The sequence below is a fragment of the Nycticebus coucang genome, chromosome 12 (assembly GCF_027406575.1).
Source record: "Nycticebus coucang isolate mNycCou1 chromosome 12, mNycCou1.pri, whole genome shotgun sequence".
NCBI lineage: Eukaryota > Metazoa > Chordata > Mammalia > Primates > Lorisidae > Nycticebus > Nycticebus coucang.
Window position 1 is genome coordinate 16,451,249 of NC_069791.1, and position 25,478 is coordinate 16,476,726.

The window sequence follows — 25,478 nt, forward strand, 5'->3', positions numbered from 1 at the left end:
TCTGGAAACAGGTGAGCAAACCAAAACCTAAAGTGCATTAGTAAAATGAACATTTATCTACTGCCCCCAAATCTCTGGCCTGACACTACCTATTAGTATCCAGGTGGGGATAGACAAAAATACACCAAAGAACTGTTATGAATGCTGCTCCCCAAATCACTATAGCCCTGCTCTGTTGATCTGAACAAGGAACTACTTGGTTGGGGAGATTTTGCTTCCCTCTGCCCCAAATAGGTCCTCATCTAGGTTTATCTGGCAGGATTAGGAAGCAAAGCATCCACCAGGAGCAGATCTTCACTCCTTAGTAGGGTTGATAGCTCACATATAGCAACCCCGAGTTAATAATGGAACCAGAACTTCTTTCCAATGGAAAATACACTGCCCAGTCCCACAGGAACTGTGCACAAACCAAACAAAGCTGAGGAAGGAAGGGCCAAGGTGGCATTACCCCACAGTTCAGGTCCACTGGTGAAACTTAGGGGAAAGCAGACTCATGTAGTTATTTAGCGCTCTCTGCTGGTCCCACTCCTCATCACAGCAGATCAGCTGCCTGAGCAGAGGAAGAGGCTATGGATGGGATTGACAGAAAAGGGAGTAAGAATAACCCCAGGAAGAGGAAGAAGCCTGGGAAGCCAAACTCCAAACTATACTCTGCTAATCAGTTTTTTGATCAAAAAATTCAAAATAGAGAAAACCACAAGTACAAAAGCTTTTCTGATGCTTTTCATTATCACAGAACACACCACCTGTAATGTGTGCAAAGAAGAAATGAGGGGTGAAGGGAGAGGATGTCAAATTGGAAAAGGGTGGGTGGTCATTTCATTTCTTCTCTTTCTTCTTATCCTAGAAAATGGAGAAAAATTACCCAATTAATTTTTGACATCTGACAGACAAGCTAAAATTTTTGAGTGAGGCTTTGGTTATTTCTTTTTATTGGTTGGAAGGGATCCAAACAATAAAAAGAAATGAGAAATGATCCCTTAACTCAGCAAGAACTGAATCTTAACCATACCACGGTCCCAAAGAATGCTGATACACTCGTGAGAACAAAGACGAAACCCAAACAGTTGTCTCCTTGCTGACCCCTCCCCCCCAGTACCTAGGCAGGCTGCCTGACCACTCATGGCTACTCACAACCCCCACAGCTAAAGCTACAGATTACCACTTTATTCTCAAAGAATAAATCTCAAGGCCAAGACCACCTACTTGTCTATAATGCTTGGGAGATGCCCTATCCTGAAGGATGAGCATGAGTCCTCAGCACAAACTGACATTCAAAAATAATCTAGTTCAGGGTGGTGCCTGTGGCTCAGTGAGTAGGGCACTAGTCCCATATACCAAGGGTGGCAGGTTCATACCTCGCCCCAACCAAACTGCAACAACAAAAATAAGTAGCCGGGCGTTGTGGCGGGCGCCTGTAGTCTCGGCTACTCGGGAGGCTGAGGCAAGAGAATTGCCTAAGCCCCAGAGCTGGAGGTTGCTGCGAGCTGTGACGCCACGGCACTTTACCGAGGGTGATAAAGTAAGACTCTGTCCCTAATAAAAAATAAATTAGTGGGGTAGTGCCTGTGGCTCAGTGAGTAGGGCACCGGCCCCATATACCGAGGTTGGTGGGTTCAGGCCCAGCCCCAGCCAAACTGCAACAAAAAAAATAGCCGGGCGTTGTGGCGGGCGCCTGTAGTCCCAGCTGCTCAGGAGGCTGAGGCAAGAGAATCGCGTAAGCCCAAGAGCTGGAGGTTGCTGTGAGCCGTGTGACACCACGGCACTCTACCCAAGAGCGGTACAGTGAGACTCTGTCTCTACAAAAAAATAAAAATAAAATAAAATAAATTAGTAATCATCTAGTTCACTGGAATACTTTACTCAATCTCAGGTGGAAGCCCAATGCATGGAAGGAATAAAAGATGAGCTGCTTTTTCAGTGAAACTGAGGTGCCTAATTGGTGGCTTGGTCCAATTGTGGCACAGCCCAAACAGAGAACAAGCAATTCCATCTAGTCACCTGCTCCCCTATCACTGCACTGGTTCCATAATAAGGTCTGTAAATAAAAGCTGTGGCCTGAGCGCTGTGGCTCATGCCTGTAACCCCAGCACTGAAAGGCCGAGGCAGGTGGATTGCTTAAGCTCAGGAGTTCAAGACTAGCTCAACCAAGAGTAAGACCCCATCTCTACTAAAAATAGAAAAACCAGGGGCCTGTAGCTCAGCAGTTATAACGCCGGCCACGTAACACCAGGGCTGGCAGATTCGAACCCAGCCTGGGCCTGCCAAACAGTGACAACCACAGCCAAAAAATAGCCAGGTGTTGTGGTGGGTGCCTATAGTCGCAGCTATTCAGGAGGCTGAGACAAGAGAATCACTTAAGCCCAAGAGTTTGAGGTTGCTGTGAACTGTGATACCATGGCACTCTACTGAGGGTGACATAGTGAGACTGTCTCAAATTAAAAAAAAAAAAGAAAAACCAGCCAGGCGTGGTGGTTCACACCTATAGTCCCAGCTACGCAGGAGTATGGCTTGAGCACACATGATACCATAGCATTTTAGTCAGCCTGGGCAACAGAGGGAAACTCTGTTGGCAAAAAGAAAAGAAAATAAAAACTTAAAAAAAAGAAAACAAAAAGCTTATAGTTTCATCTGTTTCCCCACGGCTGGATGAGACTATGTTTGATAATTCATTAACCCTACAAAGAACATTTCTTTGGAAAAAAATTAAGACTAACAAATAATATAAAATTTGTCTACTACTCCAATTTATAAAAGCTGGCTGCCAGTATTATACAGCATCCCCTATAATATTTTTCCGAATCATAAATATCTTTATAGCATTTAAATTCTTCTAGTAGATTGTTTCTTACTGCCACTGAAGCACTTTTGCCTTTGATATTAATCCCAGTGGTTAAAAAACAAGATTGCTTTGACTTATTTCTTTTTCTCCATCAGCGGAAGACTTCTGGTTTACCTCTTTCTACTCAGTGGATGGCCTTACAGTACCAGGGACCTACTCAGGGTGAGACTGAGTTTTCAAATATGAATACACCCAGATGACAAGCTCAAGAGCCACCCTCTCACTTTCGGATTGTAGGCTAACCTTCTCATTCATAGCCAGGATCACCAGGAGTTTTCTGAAGAGAGTAACAAAATCTAAAAAGAGATCAACGCAGTGCCTGAAAGAAAAGAACCAGGTTAGGATCCGTACTTCCCACTATTGTTTTATCTGTAAAGACACAAGACATAAACCCCACCTCCACCCTCAAGAGCCAGCTTCTGAACACTCCACCCCCAACTAAGGAAGTAAAACTCTGAGATCAGTGAGCTGAAATCATGTAGCACAGAGAAGAGAGAGAGACTGGGCTTTACATCTTTCAGAGGGCAAAGTCTGAACCCTAAACTACCAAGAATTAGTTTTAAGACTTTTGAGAGGATTACTACACTTAGAAAAACGTGTTATCTTCTTCTCATTGTTAAAGGTAGAAAAAAATCTAGAAGTAGGGCCAGGCATGGTGGCTCATGCCTGTAATGCCAGTACTCTGGAAGGCTGAGGTGGGTGGATCTCTTGAGCTCAAAAGTTCAAGACCGGCCTGAGCAAGAGTGAGACCTTGTCTCTACTGAAAATGGAAAAATTAGCTGGGTATTGTAGCAGGCGCCTGTAATCCCAGCTACATGGGAGGCTAAGGCAAGAAGACTGCTCAAGCCCGAGAGTTTGAGGTTGCTGTGAGCTATGATGCCACAGCACTCTACCCAGAAAGACAGAGTGAGACTCTGTCTCAGAGGAAAAAAAAAAAAAAAAAAGAAATCCAGCAGCATTAAGGAGTAAAAGGAAAAGATCTCTTTTCCTCTTCACCGCCTGGAAATAGTCACTATTAAAACTATGGATATGGCTCAGTGCCTATAGCTCAGTGGCTGTGGTGCCAGCCACATACACCAGAGCTGGTGGGTTCGAACCCAGCTCGGGCTTGCCAAACGACAACTAGAACCAAAAAAAAAAAAAAAAAAAAAAAATTTCAAGCATTGTGGTGGGTACCTGTAGTCCCAGTTACTTGGGAGGATAAGGCAAGAGAATCGCTTAAGCCCAAGAGGTTTGAGGTTTGCTGTGAGCTGTGAGCTGTGATGCCACAGCACTCTACCAAGGGTGATGTAGTGAGACTCTGTATCCAAAAAAAAAAAAAAAAAAAACTATGGATAAATACATATTATTAGTCTTGTTTTTTGAAAACCTGGTATCTTTTAGGAGTTGAGGGAGACTATGGATTCCTATCATAGACATTCCCAAAGCTGGGCCACCTATGTGCAACCAATGCCACCTTCCTTAAAGACCAGTTCTCACACTCACCAGATATAATCCTTATCTCCATTTTCAGCCTTTTCAATAATGAGTTGAGTGTCAAAAAGGACAAAGCCACACATGACCACCAGCCCCACATACAGGTTTGCCTAACAAAAGAATGAGATGAAGTTACCACATAGTACAACCTGTAGAGAAAAAATCCAGCCAGCCATACTTTCTGGTTCCTGGCCATTTGAAAGTATATCACAGGGCGGCGCCTGTGGCTCAGTCGGTAAGGTGCCGGCCCCCATATACCGAGGGTGGCGGGTTCAAACCCAGCCCCGGCTGAACTGCAAACCAAAAAATAGCTGGGCATTGTGGCGGGCGCCTGTAGTCCCAGCTGCTCGGGAGGCTGAGGCAAGAGAATCGCTTAAGCCCAGGAGTTAGAGGTTGCTGTGAGCTGTGTGAGGCCATGGCACTCTACTGAGGGCCATAAAGTGAGACTCTGTCTCTACAAAAAAAAAAAAAAGTACATCACATGCTACTGATATGGACATTAACACTCATGGGAACTGCAGCCTATGGTGAGGACCACATTACTTCTCCAGGCACAATCCTGCATTCATTTTTTTAGGCCACTGAAAAAGCTTCAGCTATTTTAACAAGGAGCCACTGCGGGACTAGCTTAGACAAATGATCTCTGAACAAAACATCTTCTCTTAGCAATGCCCAGCTATATTCAGCCTGTACATTCACTACGGCAATTGACTCCACCTCTTATGAAGGTTAGGCGGGAAGGTTCAGGGAACACTGCCCAAAGGGCAGAAAAAAAGTATGAAAGAAAACAAAGAAAAAAGTATGAGGCAAATGGCTGCTAGAAAGTTTTATACAAAGTCTTACCTGGAAAAGCCAAATCGATCCAAAGAAAAGGTTTCCCAGGGAAGACAAGAACATTAGGCTCATGGCTGACATCAAAATACCTGTAAGACACAACAAAACGCTATCTTGAGAGAAGCCAATGCAAAGTAATGCAATCCCATTAAGGTTGTTCCTTACTTTTCCAAACAATGAAGGCTTTTATTTATTTTTATTTTTAGAGACAGAATCTCAAGCAGTTGCCCTGGGTAGAATGCCATGGTGTCACAGCTCACAGCGACATCTAACTCTGCGCTTAAGGGATTCTCTTGCCTCAGCCTCCCAAGCAGCTGGGACTACAGGTGCCCGCCACAACACCCGGATATTTTTTTGTTGCAGTTGTCATTGTTGTTTTAGCTGGCCTGGGCCAGGTTTGAACCCACCAGCTGCAGTGTATGTGGCCAGTACCCTACCCACTGAGATACAGACGCTGCCACACAATGAAGGCTTGTTTTTTTTGGTAGAGACAGAGTCTCACTGTACCACCCTCAGGTGGAGTGCCATGACATCACACGGCTCACAGCAACCTCTAACTCTTGGGCTTATGCAATTCTCTTGCCTCAACCTCCCAAGCAGCTGGGACTACAGGCGCCCACCACAACGCCCGGCTATTTTTTTGTTGCAGTTTGGCGGGGGCTGGGTTTGAACCAGCCACCCTCGGCATATGGGGCCGGCGCCCTACTCACTGAGCCACAGGCGCTGCCCATACAATGAAGGCTTTTAATTTCAGCTCAATAGTCACAAGGGAGTTGAGAGTAAAGAATGAGTCCTAGTAAGAATTCTGGCTAAAGGGGAGTCTCATTCCCCATTTCCCAGTCAACACTTACCTCCCAGAAAGAGGTAGCTGCGACGCCTGGCATAGAGCGCACTCAGGGTGAAGCAGGTGAAGATCATTGCTGTGCCCATGAAGGCAGTAGGAAGGATGCTATTAAAGAAAAACACCTGTAAGATTGAGGGTTACAGATATATGGCCTATATTTAAAAGACATATTCATAAAGGCAAAAGACATAAAAGACTACTAGAACAGTTACCTGGGATTGATGGCAATGCACAACTCCAGGGCAGGGCCCAGGCCAACTCCTAGAAAACAAAAAAGCCCAGCATAAGATATTACCATCAATTCTTATCCAATAGCTGATCATTAACAGCCTAGGCACATTCATGCTCCTTAACAAACACATAGACTAAAGTAATTAAATCTCTCAATCATTTTCAAGAGAATATATACTTGACTGAGTTATATATTTACAGAAATAGCTGCAAATCATTCTCTTAGCTGACAGTCATAGATGACCACAGGAGGAACAGAAATTAGAAAAAAATGAAGCAGACATTTAAACATTTTTCAGCTAGAGTAGTGTTGAGTCTGTAATGTGGGCCAGATCTAGAATTAGAACAGAAAAAAAGGACAAAGAGCAAAGCAGCTCTTGTGGCCAGCAACCCTGTTGTCGCACAGGACTGACTCCCTTTGTAGCAAAGGCCAGACAGGTTCCGCAGGTGGATACTTGCCAACTGGAGGACAACCTGTTCCAGCTCCAACATTTCTTCCATTCTGGTTACTTTCCTCTCACCTTCTGATTATTCTACCCCTTAATGCCATCAGAAACTAGCTTTCCCTGATGCAAAAATCTTAATCTGTAAATCCTTTCCTTTCTAAAATTTCTACAACACTGCATAGATTAGGCTTGTCAGTCAGAACAAGCTGTACTAGGTCAAATGTTGCTTTGCAAGTATTTTTGTAATATAGCTTGGGTAATTTTTCCTTTAATGACAGCTCTAGAAGAACTTAACTTTTAATTATTTTCTTGAGAATCAGCAAGGTGTCCTGTCTGATGGACCTCAATATACAGCTTTATGTAGCTATCTGCAAGAATCTGAAGGAAGTCATCACAGCCCTAGTTTAGTTGCCTGTCTACCATTAACAAGTTATGCTACCGGGCGGCGCCTGTGGCTCAGTCGGTAAGGCGCCGGCCCCATATACCGAGGGTGGCGGGTTCAAACCCGGCCCTGGCTGAACTGCAACAACAACAACAAAAAAATAGCCGGGCGTTGTGGCAGGCGCCTGTAGTCCCAGCTACTCGGGAGGCTGAGGCAAGAGAATCACTTAAGCCCAGGAGTTGGAGGTTGCTGTGAGCTGTGTGATGCCACGACACTCTACCGAGGGCTATAAAGTGAGACTCTGTCTCTACAAAAAAAAAAAAAAAAAGTTATGCTACCTAAGTTCTAAAACCTCATTCACTCAAGCATACAATGACTATTTTTGAATACAAAAATAGAAGTCACAGTTGGTAGTCACAAAGAGCTTCCTTTGTGAATGGGGAAGCAAGATGAACCTACATAAAATAAAGCAGGATGGGAGGGCAATCTGCCTGACATGTCACTCCATTGACCAGCAGGGTTGATTAGGCTGACAAGTGGACACTCACCTAGCCAGCCATATGAACCCTTCCTCCCTCACGATTCCACGTGTTTCCTTCCCAAAGCCAGGACTCTTCTCTGGCTGACGGTATACAAGTAGCTGCTTTCCTCTACTAGAACCTACAAACAGCTCTCAAGAAAGTACTACAAGGCAAATAAACTCAAATATAGTAAATCCCCTTCATTTGAGGAGGATATATTCTAAGATCCTCCATGGATGCCTTAAACCTTGCATAGTACCAAACCCTATAAATGCTATGATTTTTCCTATACAAATATACCTATGATAAAGTTTAATGAAAGTTATATACCCTATGATAAAATTTAGTAACAGTTATGTGAATGTGGTCCTCCTCTCTCTCTCAAATTAACTTATTATACTACACATTAAGTAACTGAAACTGAGGAAAGCAAAACTGCAGATAAGGGAGAACTACTGTATAAGATTAGAGAGTTCAGGGCGCTGCCTGTGGCTCAAAGAAGTAGGGCACCGGCCCCACATACCGGAGGTGGTGGGTTCAAACCCAGCCCCGGCCAAAAACTGCAAAAAAAAAAGATTAGAGAGTTCAGTGCTACAGAAACCAGAAGGGAGAAATCACAGCTGAGTGAGATACTTCAGCTTCAGGCAAGATTCTATAAAAAGAAGTCTTCCGAAGGAATTGTACAATTGGAATAGGCAGACAAGAAAGTATGCCGGCTGGGGTAAATCAATATATTATCTTTTCCTTGGTACCCTCAGGGGACCACTTCCAGGACCTCCCTCCTCCACCCCCACTATACCAAAATCCATGGATGCTCAAGTTCTTCTTTTTTTCTTTAACAGTTTCGTCACCTTCAGTAGAGTGCCGTGGTGTCACAGCTCACAGCAACCTCCAACTCTTGGGCTTAGGCAATTCTCTTGCCTTCGCCTCCCAAGTAGCTGGGACTATAGGTGCCCACCACAATACCAAAAAATGAAACTATTTTTTGTTGCAGTTTGGCTGGGGCCAGATTTGAACCTGCCACCCTCAGTATATGGGGCCAGCACCCTACTCATGGAGCCACAGGCGCCACCCGATGCTCAAGTTCTTTATATAAAATGGTGTAGTATTTGCATATAATACATACATGTCCTCCTGGATACTATAAATCATCTCAAAATTACTTAAAATACCTAACATTAATGATGTAAATGTTATGTAAATTACTGTTATATTGAATTATTTGTTTTTTTGTTTGTTTTTGAAACAGTCTCACTTCATTACCCTTGGTAGAGTATCATAGCCATCATAGCTCTAAGCAACCTCAAACTCTTGGGCTCAAGCAATCCCCTTGCCTCAGCCTCCCAAGTAGCTGGGACTACAGGTGCCTGCCACAATGCTGGGCTATTTTTAGAGCCAGGGTCTCACTCTTGCTCAGGGAGGTCTCAAATTCCTGAGCTCAGGTGATCCACCTGCCTCGGCCTCCCAGAGTGCTAGGATTATAGGCATGAGCCATCCCGCCAGGCTCTATTTGTATTATTTTTGATTGTTTTTATCCCCTGCCCCCAAATATTTTTGAGGACTCACTGTACCACCCTCAGTGAGGTTCCTGGCCCCCATATACCGAGGGTGGTGGGTTCAAACCCAGCCCCGGTAGTTGGTTGAATCTGAAGCAGATGTGGAACCTAAGAACACGGTAGGCCAACAGTAAATAAAATTCTTGAGATTTAGTTTAAAAAAACCCCTAAAAATATAGCTCCCCCCTCAGAATTAGACCAATCCCTTAATATACCTGTAAGGAAAGCAAATCCAGCAAGAAGTCCCAGTCTTTTCTGCTCAGTTTCATGGCTATGAGGTGTTGCCATCAGCCAAATCATCAACCCCAAGGAGCCCAAGGCAGAGAGCAGGCCAGCCTGTCAGAGCCAGAGTCAATAATTAAAAACTTGATAGTTTCAAATTTATCGTGCTGGAGACCTTTATTGGGTCCAAAACACTCATCTGAACTTCCTAATATTTGCTGCTAATCTGGAGGAGGCAAGAGAAAGGCAGTGTCTTCTCAGGGGTAAAGGCTGAGGAGAAAAACCTGAAGCTTTGAAGCACAGAGTTAGGACCATAGTGAATGCTGGAGGCTCTTCTAGCTTGGGCAGTCCTTTAAGCACAACTGCTCAAGTCAAACTATAAGTGAGTCTTTTTTTTTTTTTTTGAGACACAGTCTTACTTTGTCCCCTCAGTAGAGTGCAGGGCTCAAACTCCTAGACTCAAGCAATCCTCTTGCCTCAGTCTCCTGAGTAGCTGGGACTACATGCTCCTGCCACAATGCCCAGCTATGTTTTCTGAATTTTCTACAAAGAATAGCATCAGTTTTGTAATAAAAATTTTTTTCTTTATTTTTAAGGAGAGCAAGTGGGAAAAACTCCAGGGATTAGAAAAACAATGCTATCATCAAGGATGAATACACACACTGCTGAAGTTCCTTCTTACCTTTAAAAATACAGCTGATCATGTGAAACTTAGTAAATGTGGAATGTAAATGTCTTAGCACAATAACTAAGAAAAGGCCAGGAAGGCTATGTTAACCAGTGTGATGAAAATGTGTCAAACGGTCTATGAAACCAGGGTATGGTGCCCCATGATCACATTAATGTACACAGCTATGATTTAATAATACAAAAAAAATTCCGTAAAAAAAAATACAGCTGATCCATTATTTACAGTATTTATGTTACAAAGTTACAGTAGACAATAAATTAGAGAGTTAGTAACCCACTGTTCCTAGGGGAAATATAGCATTAAATCCCTATAAGCCTCTGGTCACAAGATTTTCCCAAATAATTAATACATAACCTTGTTTTATGTATGTTTCTATTTAAGGATATCTTATTTGATGTATATTATTGATTCATCAACTTTGAATTCAGCCAAACACTACTATAACTCATGCCTGCACAAGCTTACCTAACACACATACTTTCTCTGTAAGCCACGTTACAGTCTTCTTGCACTTAGGAATACTAGACAACACTTCTGCACTAAGCCGCTTGCATTTTAAACAGTAAAATCACTAACGGAAAGCCTAAAAAAGTGAAAGAAATGACACTATGTGAACATGAAAAGGATACTTGCTTACGGAATGAAAAACTAAACAATAAGGCAGAGCACTGTGTTAGACACCAGCTGGAAACATGGTAGGACAGGTGACTCAATTTTTCATTACTCTGCACTTCTGTAAAAAGTGCCATAAGTAAGGTAACAAATTTTAGTGAGTAGGTGAATTCCCAAATATAGACTCCATCCATGAATAATGAGAACTATTTCACTTAAAAAACAAAAAAAAACAGTAACTCACAACCAGGAACCAAAAGGGCCAACTATGCCCAAAACTCAAGGGATTAAAGCCTGTCCTCTGAGTATCTGGAGTCATTTTTCTCACAACTCCTGCCAAGAGATGCCTGAGCACAGAGATAGTTCTTCTAAGCAGTAGTAAATGCCAACAAAGGCCCACTCATATGATAAAAAGGGACAAGGTTTTACCAGTGAGAACTTCAAATGTGGTAATTCCTCACACTGTCCCTTCTACTCCTTCTGGCCAAACCCAAAGTCTCTTTCACACAGGAAAATGAGTTGTTAAAGGTTTTTACCCAACCATGCAGATAACAGTGTATCATAAAACAAAATGGGTCAATTCATTAAAGGTCTCAATCCTGCCTCTCCTAATAATAAACTAAACAATCAGCATTTTATATTCAAGTACTCCACGGTCATTTAGGCAAAATCAACAAAGAAAGGAGGAAAAGATAAAAAGGCTACTGTGCAAAAGAATCCCAGCAGGCACACCATGCTTCTACTTAATGTGTGTGTGTGGGGGGGGAGGGGGCAGTGGGGTTGTGTACACTGGCAGCATACAATTCAGTGCCAAGGTTAAGACATTCTGTTTACAGTGTCTGGAAGGGGCTGGGTGAGTGCAGATCCTCAACTTCTGATAAGGATTAAGGTAAGGCAGACTTGGACTGCCCTGTTGAGCTGGTCTTTCTTAATACAGTTCATGCCATAGCAATTAGGAGAGAAAGCTGTTCTTACCTGAATGAAATGAGTGACCATATGGACATAGGCTCCCGCAGCCGCCACAAACATACACAGGGCAAAACTTGCATAGACCTTCTTCAGGTGCTGCTGTGTGGAGGGGGTTCTAGGAAAAAATGTTAATAATAGTAACCACTCCCAGACCAATCTCATCTCTAAGCTAAGAATCATTTCTCTCTCTCTTTTTTTTTTTGAGACAGAGCCTCATTATGTTGCCCTCGGTAGAGTATCGTGGCATCACAGCTCACAGCAACTTCTAACTCTTGGGTTGAAGCGATTCTCTTGACTCAGCCTCCCAAGGAGCTGGGACTACAGACGCCCGCCATAACACCCGGCTATTTTTTGTTGTTGCAGTTGTCATTGGGGAAGCCAAATTTTTTTTTTTTTTTTTTTTTTTTTGGATTTTTGGCCGGGGCTAGGTTTGAATCTGCCACCTCTGGCATATGGGACTGGCGCCCTACTCCTTGGGCCACAGGTACCACCCGGGAAGCCAAATTTTTAACAAAAAAGAGTATCTTGAAAATAGGTTAACAGAGTCTTAAATGCTGGGAAAAGCCAAAATTATGAATGATCATTACCCAAACTAGAATAAGTGCATTTTCAGTGACCACATATCAGCCCTTAGAATTTGGGATTTTTTATCAGGTCTTCTAGATTCTAACCAAGTTAGTTTACACACCTAAAAGTTAATAAATTAGGAAAAAGGAAAAGAAACCATATGTGAAAGGAAATGGAGTAAGAAACCACAGTCAAGGCCAAAACACTTACATATGGGAAAATTTTAAGAGTGCATCAAAGTTGATCTTCCGATCAAATATGTTCATGGTTCCAGAGTCTGTGTGACAAAGCTTCCCTTCTGTAGAATTAAGAATAAAGTTATTTTTAAAATACTAAATAAGACATGTAAAATAATACAGACAACTTTCTCATGAAAAACAGCAACATAAAGTTTGGAAAAATGAAAAGCTGTCTAAAATCCCACTGCCCTAACACACCATTTTATTTTTTTTATTTTTTAGAGACAGAGTCTTACTTTGTCGCCCTCGGTAGAGTACCGTGGCATCACAGCTTGCAGCAAACTCTAGCTCTTGGGCTTAGGTGATTCTCTTGTCTCAGCTTCCGAAGTAGCTGGGACTACAGGTACCCGCCACAGCGCCTGGCTATTTTCTTATTGCAGTTTGCTGGGGCCAGGTTTGAACCCACCACCCTCGGTATATGGGGCCCGGGCACCTTACTCACTGAGACACAGGCGCCGCCCACAACCATTTTTCATTTTATTTATTTATTTATTTTTTGTAGAGACAGAGTCTCACTTTATAGCCCTTGGTAGAGTGCCATGGCATCACACGGCTCACAGCAACCTCCAACTCCTGGGCTTAAGCGATTCTCTTGCCTCAGCCTCCCCAGTAGCTGGGACTACAGGCGCCCGCCAACGCCCGGCTATTTTTTGGTTGCTGTTCAGCCACGGCCGGGTTTGAACTCGACACCCTCAGTATATGGGGCTGGTGCCTTACCGACTGAGCCACAGGCGCCGCCTACCATTTTTCATTTTAATATGTCCATCAAGAATACATTTGTAATAAGAAAAAAAAAAACAAGAATACATTTGTAGGCCGGTTACAGTGGCTCACACCTATGATCCTATCACTCTGGGATGCTGAGGTGGGTGGATTACTTAAGCTCAGGAGTTCAAGACCAGCCTGAGCAAGAACTGAGACCATGTCTCTAAAATAAATATAGCTGAGCATTGTGACAAGCGCCTGTAGTCCTAGCTACTTGGGAGGCTGAAGCAAGAGGATTGCTTGAGCCCAAGAGTTTGAGGTTGCTGTGAGCTATGACACCTAAGCACTTTACCAAGGGTGACAAAGTGAGACTCTGTCTCAAACAAAAAAAAAAAAATGCATTTGCAATCATAGTTAACCATTTTATTTTATTTTTTTAAGTTTTATAGTTAACCTTTTAAAAGAGGACAGAGAAAAGGAATCTACCCTTTCTTCCAAACTCTCTCACTCCAGGGTAGAGTGCCATGATGTCAGAGCTCACAGCAACCTCAAATTCTTGGGTTCAAGCGATATTCTTGCCTCAGCCTCCCAAATAGCTGAGACTATAGGCACTCGCCACAATTCCTGCTACTTTTAGAAACCAGGTCTCACTCTTGCTCAAACTGTTCTTTATCTCCTGAGCTAAAGCAATCCACCTGCCTCAGCATCCAACTGCTAGGATTACGGGTGTGAGCCACCTCGCCCAGCTCAAACTCTTTTGTTACTATCATTTGATTTTTATTTTTTCAGAAGGTAATTTGTCCCTTTATAAAGCAATTCATTTGTAAGAGAAATTCTCAATTAGCAATCTACTTAAAAGGAGCCAGCCACCAACACATAAAGCAATTTCATGTCATTGTTTCTAGATGATAGAGAATTCCCTCAGTCAAAAAACTATAAAGGTGGGCCTGGCATTAAGAGCTATATTTTAAATATAAAAATAAAAAAAATTTTCCACCTAGGGAAATCCATGCATTTTAAAACTGAACTGAAAAAGTCACAATTTTAAAAGGAAGAAAGTTCCTACCACCATGAAAAAATAATTTATGCAGAAAGGAGGATTTGGGGATATTTTTTTTTTTTTTACAAAGTTCCAGAATCTTTCCTATAGAATGGCTAGAATAGTACAAAGAATTTCTGTATTTTCAGAATCCCAGATTTCCTAAATGTTAATTAATATTTCACCATAAATGCCTTATCCTCTCTATGTACAAGGGAATATACAATAGAGAGGGGTGGCACCTGTGGCTCAGTGGGTAGGGCACCGGCCCCATATGCCAAGGGTGGTGGGTTTGAACCTGGCCCAGGCCAAACTGCAACAACAAAAAAAGAATAGCCGGGCATTGTGGTGGGCGCCTGTAGTCCCAGCTACTCGGGAGGCTGAGGCAAGAGAATCACCTAAGCCCTGGAGTTGGAGGTTGCTGTGAGCTGTGTGATGCCACGGAACTCTACCGAGGGTGATAAAGTGAGACTCTGCCCTTAAAAAAAGAGTCTGTCCTTTTTTTCCTAACTGTGAAGGCAGATGTTATGTCCTTTACTACCATTACTCCATTGTTTATATCATGAAAACAAGGACCAAAATCAGAAATTAACGTGATACAATACTATAGACATGATCTATAGACCTTATCAGATTTTGGCAACTGTCCCAATGTCAAAAATGTCATTTAAAAACTGAACTATATCCTGATTACATTATATCAATACCATGAACTCGGGTTCTTAAAATTTGCTTTATCCCCTGTTTCACATGCACTCCTAAATAAACATGTTGTATCTATGGAACTAAAGATCTTTTATCTTTCCTAAATATAAATCCGCCAAATTCTATTTTTTTTTTTTTTTTTTGAGACAGTCTCACTCTGTTGCCCTTGTAGAGTGCCGTGGCACTCTCACAGCAAACTCAAACTCTTTGGCTCAGGCGATTTTCTTGCCTTAGCCTCCTGAGTAGCTGGGACTACAGATGCTCACCACAATACCTGGCTATTTTTAGAGACAGGGTCTCGCTCTAGCTCAGGCTGGTTTTGAACCTGTGAGCTCAGACAAACCACCCACCATAGCCTCCCAGAGTGCTAGAAAATCCTCCAAATTCTTATAAAAGGCCTATAATGCCCATCCATTTCAAATCTACCAAACAAGGGGTGGGTGGAAGAAGGGATTCAAACACAAAAGATAAGCTGCTTCAAAGACAAGCCTATTTAACTCATTTTAATCATACTCAACCCAGCATTGAACAAAATTAATCTAGGCAATAAAAGTGACATAAATGCCTTATATATATATAATAAAATAATACGTAATAGAGAGGGGCACCGCCAATCTAGGGATTGGCGGCCAATAAGGGATCCCAGGCCAATAAAAAGATGTTACGCTTAAGAGTTCATACAAATCACTACCATTTGTTTCCTGAGGCTCCCTCTCACAAATGAAACAGTCACAATGGCTGGCTTGCCTTCTCTGATTTCCCCTTCTCTCATCAACATCCCTACTCACCTCACTTCTTTCGTTGGTTCTGTTCTTAAGGACGGACACAGAGAGAAGTTGCAAAACCTACAAAAGCTGTTGCTCTCTCCTGAGTCACCTGACTCTAGGCCCTCTTGATCTAGATGGTGCAATTATTGCCATTTGTTACAAGGCCAACCACAGCCTTCCATAACCATGATGAATATATCCTCTAGAGAGCACACTTACAGGATGACAGAATTCAGCACCTGGAAAAGTGTCTTTGTTTAAGGCTTCCATTAACACCTCTAATGACATCCCTAGGCAGAACTTGCAACAACACTGAAGCAACCTTCAGAGCCAAGTTTCTTACTATTCACAACAGCACCATAAAGTACCTTTTGGTTCCAATTTTAAGAATTTACAGGTGGGAGGGGTAATAGGAAGAAACTCTCAAATAACCAGATGCTACTGAGAAGAAACTGTTGAGATGGGAGAAATCACAGAAACTCCTTTTTTCCAGTTTGTTCTTTGACATTTCTCAGGGGGTATTGACCACCTCTTTCTGGTTCTCTCTTACAACTGAAAAAACCAAAATCATCAAAGGCTGTGTGCTGAGTTGGTGAGGAAGGAGATGTCAAAGAGTAATTTTGCCTAGCTTTAGTAGTGGCTTGTGGTTTGTAATATAAGAAATTAACAAAACTTCTGTTTTTTGACATCACTATTTCAAAATTTTTGTTTGTCTGTTTAGCAGGCCCAGGCTGGGGTTGAACCCGCCACCCGTGATGCATGGGGTCGGCGCTTTAACATTTGAGCTACGGGTGCCCAGCCTCTACTCCAAAATTTTAGTGAAACACATAATGACCAAATATTATAGATGCAAAAGTGCACAGCAACCAATTATAATAGCATTATGGTGAAAAATAAGGAAATCGAATGAAGTGCAGTCCCTGACTTACCACTGCTGACCTATGACTTTTCAGACTTTAGGATGGTGAGAAGGCAATATGCATTTAGTATGTTCCTTAAATTACACTCTTTGAATATTCTAAACTGAAACCATAAGTCAACTTACAAAACTAAAATGACTTGCATTTTCTACTTCCAGTATTTTCGACTTACCTCGGGTTCATGCAGATATTCCTTAAATTACACTCTTTGAATAATCTAAACTGAAACCATAAGTCGACTTACAAAACTAAAATGACTTGTATTTTCTACTTCCAGTATTTTCGACTTATCTCGGGTTCATGCAGATATTCCTTAAATTACACTCTTTGAATATTCTAAACTGAAACCATAAGTCGACTTACAAAACTAAAATGACTTGCATTTTCTACTTCCAGTATTTTCAACTTACCTCGGGTTCATGCAGATATAGCCCTATAAGTTAAGAGCATCTATATAGGCTCGGTGCCCTTAGCTCACTGGTTAGGGCACCAGCCACATGCACCGAAGCTGGTGGGTTCGAATCCAACCTAGGCCTGCTAAACAACGACAACAACAAAATATAGCTGGGCAATGTGGCAGGACCTATAGTCCCAGCTACCTAGGAGGCTGAGGCAAGAGAATCACTTAAGCCCAAGAGTTTGAGGTTGCTGTGAGCTGTGACAGCACACCACTCTACCAAGGGTGACAGTGAGACTCTGTTTCAAAAAAAAAAAAAAAAAAAAAAATTATCGGAATTGCACAATCATATTTCTTATGGTTTCTGCATACACCTATTTCTGTAATTAAGTGGCATAGTGAGACTCTGTCTCAGAAAAAAAAAGCAGCTGTGTACATTCAATGTATACAACATAACATATAGATGATAATTTATTTCAGAAACATTAAAACAGGAAGCAGAAAAAGTAGAGTTTAGAATCCAGGAAATATAGTGTGTTCTAGGTCTGGTCCAAATACACAAGAACTAATGTACAGATAAGTAATGAGATAAAACTGTTCTTAAATTTTTGCCAGATAGAAGAAACTTACCAGGTATCTATTTTTATTTTTATATGCAAACTCAGCTGATTGAGATTAAATTGCACTCATAGCTCAAAAATAGCTCCCATATCAAAAGTATTTCCAATCCCAGGAAAAGCTGGCTCTTAACAAAGCTTAAAAGTACTGCATTCAAAACCACTATCGAAGTAACTCAGCTAACATTCCAGAGAAGCTCCATAGGTGAATGAAATTCTTTTTTTTTGTAGAGACAGAGTTAGTCACATTTTACTGCCTTCGGTAGAGTGAGGTGGCATCACACAGCTCACAGCAACCTCCAACTCCTGGGCTTAGGCGATTCTCTTGCCTCAGCCTCCGGAATAGCTGGAACTATAGGCATCCGCCACAACGCCCAGCTATTTTTTGGTTGCAGTTCAGCCGGGGCCGGGTTTGAACCCGCCACCCTCGGTATATGGGGCCAGTGCCCTACCCACTGAGCCACAGGCACCGCTCTGAAATGAAAATTTTCATCCAAAAAAAAGGATATTATGTATATTTTACCACAATTAAAAAAAAAATACATACACATATTACAAGTTTCTAAAAAATTCAACGTAGTAGTCCTAACACACACAAGCCTATTACAAAATTGATAATAGCATTTGTCTGTCTCATTCTGGACTCCAAACAGGAACCTAGAAACCAGATTCTATTCCAATTCCCACTTTAATACTCAACTCTAAAACAGAGAGGATTGTTCATAAAAACAGAATGTGGACAGTGCCTCCCTGAATTGTAGGAAATTTGCCTATACTGCATTTATAAATGGTAAGTAAATGTTTAGGTTTTTTGTTGTTGTTGTTGTTTTAGTTTGGCTGGGGCCAGGTTCAAACTCGCCACCCTTGGTATATGGGGCTGGTGCCCTACTCACTGAGCCACAGGCGCCACCCAAATGTTCAGGTATTAACCATAACCAAACCCCTTTAATGTGGTTCAGAGCCTCAAAGCCTTCATTCCTAGGAAAGTGGGTAGCAGCAAACTTGTCAAGGGTCTGTCAAAATTTGTCATGCATATACTGCTAAAATTGTGTTTAAGTGTCAACTATTCTGGGATTACCCAGACCAGCCTTCTTTGTCTGAGCCACTCCAAAACAAAATAAAAAACTAAGCACTTAATGCATGGCTTTGAGTTAGGCATTACTATGGTCTGTTTCTGCTTGGTTTAGAAAGAACCACAGGGTTGGTAAAGAGACAGATTTTCTTATCAATGGACATCTATGTCATGTTAAACCCCTTGTTGTTTTGCTCCAGTTAGCTTCCTTATTCTTGTCTTAAAATGAAAGATTCCTATCAAGGGTCAAGCTTTAATTAAAAAATTCTCTACAATCCTATTCCAACACAGTAAGTACAGTGCACATGAAACATGCTGAAGCAGCCAACAGCTACGCCAAACAGAAAACCATCATGCATTTAATGTACATTAAAAAAAAAAATCCTTGCCTTGAAAATGAAAAACTTGCTGAATGCCAGAGTCAGGACAGAAATTGCTAAACCAACAAGTCAAAGAAACATTGTTCACACATTTAAGTAAATATTAATTTGTGAATTACAGGGTTCTAGCTTCCTGTTGTATTATTCCAACTATTATGAACCCAGCGCCCCCCCCACACAGTCAGAGGGGACCAAATTGATACTATGTACTTAAAAGAAAAATCCCATATCCCATATGGTTTTTAAAGGGGGGAAGGACTGCTTGTAATTTTTCAGTAGTTCTTACTATTGAATAGTTTTCAGACTCCCATTATATAACCATGGCCTTTACATAGTGGTTAAGAGCACGGCCTGTTTGCTTTTGAATTCTGGCTATTACTTCCCTAGGTATGAGACATGCAGCAAGCCTCTGGCACTTATTAACTAACTTTACCTTGCTTCAGTTTCACCATTTGTAAAATGGTAATATATAAAAATAAGGCCCTACTTCACAGGGTTGATGATTTAGTGAGATAATAAAAATGAAATGCTCAGAATAACACTTCATACACAAGACGAGCTCAATGACATTAACTGTTGTTACTGATGTAAATATTCATTACTCTTATGTCCTCAGTGCCTTACTCTTCCTTTTAATAGTTTTACAAGATGTTTATCTCATATCTAGTTTACATGTCATATAAATTAATTTTTTCTAAATATTGCTTGACCATTAACTCACAACTAGCTATATTCTGAAGGCTTACTATTCACTCAAATGAGAGTAAAATTAAATTTTGGGGAACAAGTGTCTAAGAAAACTATAAACTGAAATTTAAAGGCACTTGATAAACCTTATTATTGGTTAAAACTATAGATGCTCTTTGACTTATGATGGGGGTTACATCCCAATAAGCCTATTGTAAATTGAAAATATTGTGAATCAAAATGCATTTACTACACATAACCTGTCAAACATCAGAGCTTAGCCTCATCTACCTTAAACATGTTCAGAACACTTACATTAGCCTATAGGTAGGCAAAATCATCTAATACAAAGCCTACTTGTTGAAAGTGTTAAAGTGTTGAATGTCTCATGCGAAACTACGGCGTATCTCTGGGAAAAGACCAAAATCTGAAATACAGTTTCTACTAAATGTGTAGCACTTTTACGCCACAGTAAAGGCAGAAATCATTAAGGTGGGGACATTTGTATTTCTGTTTAAATGACATACCTCTCCTCTTGTCCCACAGGCGTTTTGAGACAGCCTAATAACCACTAACTGATCATCTGATATGGTAGAGAATACCAAGTAAATGGTCATTAGCTCAATGCTTTCCTTGCCCCCCAAGAAGATAGGTCAGTTCGGTTTCACAACAATCCAAGGAATTCCGTTTTCTTTAGAGCTGGGTTTTGACTGTCTCAGATTGAAATGAAAGATGTCCCCTGCCTCTTCCTGAATTATTAGATAAAACTGAACACCTCTCTCCAAGAGAGCTGCCTCAGAACCTAACCAGTAACTACAGATAGAATGCCTACTGACCTCAATAAATTATTTTTTTGTAGTAAACTTTGATACTACCTCTCTATAAACACAACTGTTTGACAGATATCGAATCATAAGAAGGTCCCAATGTCCTAAATACATAATCTTCTTCCAGTATAAACCAGTAATCCCTCCCCAATAACACCATATTTAGCCCAAATGAGAGCAAGCATAGATTAGGACAAACAGTGCATCCACTTCACCCTCACTCTTGAAGCTTTTTTAAGTGTTTTGCATTCCAATTTCAGTTAATTGTGGAGGAACTTCTCACCTTGAGAGCAGAGCCTGCATCTGACTCAGCTCAGCTATATCCCAAACGTAAGTGCAGGAAATCTCTAGACCAGGGGTCTTCAAACTATGGCCCGTGGGCCACACGCAGCAGTGTGATTTTATTTGTTCCCATTTTGTTTTTTACTTCAAAATAAGATATGTGTAGTGTGCATAGGAATTTGTTCATAGTTTTTTTTTTTTAAAAACTATAATCTGGCCCTCCAACGGTCTGAGGGACAGTGAACCGGCCCCCTGTTTAAAGAGTTTGAGGACCACTGCAAATCTAGACTCTATTATCACATCAGGATAATAGAGTCAACATTCCCCAGCTGGCTCAAATCAACATTCCCCAGCTGGCTCAGAATGGAACCTAACTCACAGGGTCATGAAAGTGGCTTTAGGGCGGTGCCTGTCCCCGGCCAAACTGCAACAAAAAATAGCCAGGCATTGTGGCAGGCACCTGTTAGTCCCAGCTACTCGGGAAGCTGAGGCAAGAGAATCACCTAAGCCCAAGAGCTGGAGGTTGCTGTGAGCTATGACGCCTCAGCACTCTACCAAAGGCGACAAAGTAAAGACTCTGTCTCTAAATAAAATAAAATAAATATATATATAAAAACTACAAAGGGCTGCATGAAAATTTGTTAGAAACTCTGGGGGAACAAAACAGGATAGTGTGGAAGACACTTCTGCTAGCTTCTACAGCCAAGTCAAAGTAGGAAAGGAAAATTTAGAAGACTGGGCATCACAAGAATATGCAGTGGTTTCCCTAGAGGAAATTAACACCCTTGGGTAGTTTATGAAATAAAATGAAACTCTTCAAGGCAGTGCTAGTATCTTCTCTGTGTAAATTTCAAAGAGCTTTTATACATATCCCCTTGGATCACACATCAATCCATCAGGAAAGGACAAGGACGATTAGTCCCACTTTAAAGATTTAAAAAAAAAAAAAAGGTTTAAAAAGGTAGTGTAACAGTGGCAAAAGCACAGGATTTAATGTCAAAGTCCTGACATTTTCTATCACAAAACCCAGGGAAAATCATCTCGGCTTCCTTGTTTGTAAGGTAAGGATGATGATTAAACACTTGCTCTACTGAATGCCAATAAGAAAATCTGTGTGAAATCATTGTAAAGTGCTGAACAAACAGTATTGATTTAAGCAATATCAGAAAGTTGAAATAAGTAGCAGAACCAGAACCAGATTTGGAGTCTTCTGATTAGTCTTGGTGCTCTATTATTGCACCTGCCAGTATAAAAATAAGCTTTCATTTATATAAACTTTCAAAAGTTAAGCTCCAGTCACCATAGGTCAAGAGAAATCTTTAAAAACATGGCTTGGTACCCGTACTCAGTGGTTAGGGCACCAGCCACATGCACCAGGGCTGGTGGATTTGAACCAGGCAGGGCCCACTAAACGACAGTGACAACAATAACAACAGCAAAAAAAATTGCCCGGCATTGTTGCAGGCGCCTGTAGTCTCAGCTACTAGGAGGCTGAGGCAAGAGAACTGCATAAGCCCAAGAGTTTGAGGTTGCTGTGAGCTGTGACATCACAGCACTCTACTGAGGGTGACATAGTGAGACTCTGTCTCAAAGTAAATAAATAAAACCAAACAACCACCCAAAACCTATGCTGATTCCTATTAAGACTTTCCTATATTATTCAGCATTTCTACAAAGAGCATGAACTATACCAGGAAAAAAATTGAAAATGCTAAGTATCTAGATCAATGTACTTTTTCTTATTTTTTCTTTATTTATTTATTTTGAGACAGAGTCTCAAGCTGTTGCCCTGGGTAGAGTACCATGAAGTCATAGCTCACAGCAACCTACGACTCCTGGGCTCAAGCAATCAATCCTCTTGCCTCAATTTTTCTATTTTTAGTAGAGATAGGGTCTTGCTTTTTTTGCTCAGTCTGGTCTCCAACTTGTAAACTCAAGCAATCCACCTGCCTCCGCCTCCCAGGGTGTTAGGATTACAGGCATGAGCCACCACACCTGGCCTCCTTTTCTTATTCTTTTATTTATTTATTTTTGAAACAAAGCCTCACTCTGTTGCCCAGGCTAGAGTGCCATGGCATCATCATAGCTCACAACAGCTCCAAACTCTTGTTTTTGCCTCAGTCTCCGGAGTAGCTGGGACTACAACAAATACAGCAACAACGTCTGGCTAGTTTTTTTCTACTTTTAGTAGAGATGGGATCTCCTTGCTCAGGCTGCTCTCCAACTCCTGAGCTCAAGCAATCCACCCACCTCAGCCTCCCAGACTGCTAGGATTACAGGATTTAGTCACCTGTGCCCAACCTTCCTTTTCTTATTTTTTAGGACAGTAAGACTTCACTCAGATCAACAGTGGGGCAGGGACAGAAGAGAAGCGAGTACTAAGCTGTGTTTCCATAACAAGATGAATAATGGAAGAAGGAAACTCTAGATCCCAATTACATTTCTCAAGGAGTCAACCATTTATGTTTCCACTGGAGGAAATTGTCAGAGAATCTGTCAACATACTCTTGAAGCCAGAACAAAAATGTTTAGCAGTGGAAGAAGAAAACACCAAAGAGAGTAAATTTAATAATTACAAAAATAAGTATGTATGCAGAAACCATGATAAATATGATTATGCACTTCGGATAATTTTTTTTTTTTTTTTTTGAGACAGTCTCACTTTGTCGCCTGTGGTAGAGTGCCGTAGCATCACAGCTCACAGCAACCTCAAACTCTGGGCTTAAGCGATTCTCTTGCCTCAGCCTCCCAAGTAGCTGGGACTACAGGCGCCTGCCACAACGCCCGGCTACTTTTTTGTTGTCATTGTTGTTTAGCACTCCCGGGCTGTGTTTGAACCCACAAGCCCTGATGAATGTGGCCGGCGCCCTAACCACTGAGCTATGGGCGCCAAGCCTGCAATTCGGATAATTTTTGACTAAATTATTAAACTACATGTACAGCTGAAAGATAAACTGTAAATAAAGATAAATAAGTAACTAGAAAAACCCACTCGCCATTAACCTTTACCCTTAAAATCCTTGTCTGTTTCAGGAACAGTCAGCTCTTCTGCTGGGTTACACATTCACGAGTTAACTATTGCTAGAACAGAGTCTCAAGTTCATAATGATTTGTACTGTTTGGTCGGTGAAAGGCTAGTGGGATGGGCAATGCAACCTGGGCTGGCATGGGACAGCAATTCTACACTTGGTAAATACACAAATTACCAAGCCAACTTATTACCACAGCTGCAGCAAGTAGGCCCAAAATAACAACTGGCCAACGGTGCCCTGCCTGAGCACACTTTCAGAAAGACGCCTACAAGGCTCAGGACCAAGCAAAGCAAGGCCATCTCACCTGTCCAAAAGTAACCAATCAAACCAGAGCGGGGCTGTCCCGTGAGGCTGGGAAGCCAGACCAAGCCCCAGTCTCTCGTCTCACCTCCGGCCTCTGCAGCTGGCTCCCAAGTAACTAAGGAGCATCGCGTGTCACAGAGGAGCATGACATCACCCGCCCCGCCGTGACAAGGCAGCCTGCCCGACCAGGCCCTAGCTCTAGTCCCAGCTCTAGGCCGCTCACCAGGGGCAGGCCGACCAGAAGACCCGCAGCAGAGCAGCGAAGGTTGGGTGGGGTGGAGGTGACCACAAACTCGTGAGGTTTCGCTTTCAGAATTCACCTCGGAAGAAAGGGGATGCGCCCTGTATGCAAGCGATCCAGCTGGGCCAAGGAGCCCGGCGTCTACACTTAGTGGTGGGGGAAAAGAGGAACGCGGAGTGGGGGGGAAGAAAGTAAGGTAGGGAGGCTAAGAGGGGGCCTCCGCGGCAGCTCCGGAGCAGAATGAGGGCTCTGACGCCCCCGCAGACCCACCGCCGCCACCGCCGCCACCCCCGCCCTGTAGGTTGCGCATGCGCAGCACTAGTTCCCTCCCTTCCCACCCAGCTCTGCGAAGGCTAGTCTCCGAGCGGGGCCTAGTTCCCTCAGTGTACAATCTGTCCGAAAACGGAAACTAATACCATTTTTGCTCAAACAGTAACTACTAACTCCTTTTCCACTTCTCACGCCCGGTTTGCCCAGTCCCAGCCTCAGACTTACCTTCTTAACCCGCCTCTCCGGAGCCTACGAGCTCTTCTAACACCGGATGTACTATGGCTTTCTCAGGGTCCACTCCTGGCTCTTTACCCAGCATACGCCCCTCTAGGGAAGCCCCGCCCCTCATTCTGATTGGCCGTTGGATCCACTTCTGCCTTTCCATTGGTTGTAGTGCATAAACAACGGTCGCTTACTTTATAGTCATTAGTTAACACCCTTGTCGATCAAGATTCTGGCCACCAACTGCCGTAGTAGCAAAAGGTGTCCTCCTTCCCGTAAGGAGGATCACTGCTCGCCGCAGCCTCTAGTGGAGAAAATAAAAAGGGACTGTCTCCCCCGGCGACATCTGGCAAGTAATAGATCCCCCAGATGTGTGGTGGGATAGCGCTGCAGCTGCAAAGTTCTGGGATTCTGGTTTTAGCTTCTCACGAAATCTTAAAGGGGGGAAATGATTCAGCAAACACTTAGAAAAGTGCCTTCTCTGGGCCCATCTACCATGAGAAGTGCCTTCTCTGGCCCCATCTACCATGAAACTAGTGTAACTTAAGCTTGAGAGCACCTTTGAAGGCTCAGCAATTCT

At 42.4% G+C, this 25,478-nt stretch overlaps 1 protein-coding gene across 2 annotated transcripts; it reads right to left on the reverse strand.

Moving 5' to 3' along the window:
* Window positions 1–705: 705 nt before the first annotated feature.
* On the reverse strand, window positions 706–24,987 carry TMBIM6 (transmembrane BAX inhibitor motif containing 6). 2 transcript variants are annotated; one of them, XM_053555411.1, is made up of 10 exons: window positions 24,902–24,987; window positions 12,404–12,491; window positions 11,633–11,741; window positions 9,348–9,468; window positions 6,209–6,257; window positions 6,004–6,101; window positions 5,162–5,241; window positions 4,328–4,428; window positions 2,957–3,161; window positions 706–843 (listed from the first exon to the last, which is right to left on the reverse strand). In XM_053555411.1, exons 2-9 carry the CDS (start codon window positions 12,457–12,459, stop codon window positions 2,996–2,998), a joined length of 780 nt encoding a protein of 259 aa, XP_053411386.1. In that variant the 5' UTR covers window positions 12,460–12,491; window positions 24,902–24,987; the 3' UTR covers window positions 706–843; window positions 2,957–2,995. The 2 variants fall into 2 exon arrangements, with proteins under 2 accessions (XP_053411386.1, XP_053411385.1); XM_053555410.1 differs by lacking the exon at window positions 24,902–24,987 and having other exon boundaries at window positions 3,086–3,161.
* Between the last annotated feature and the right edge of the window lie 491 nt (window positions 24,988–25,478).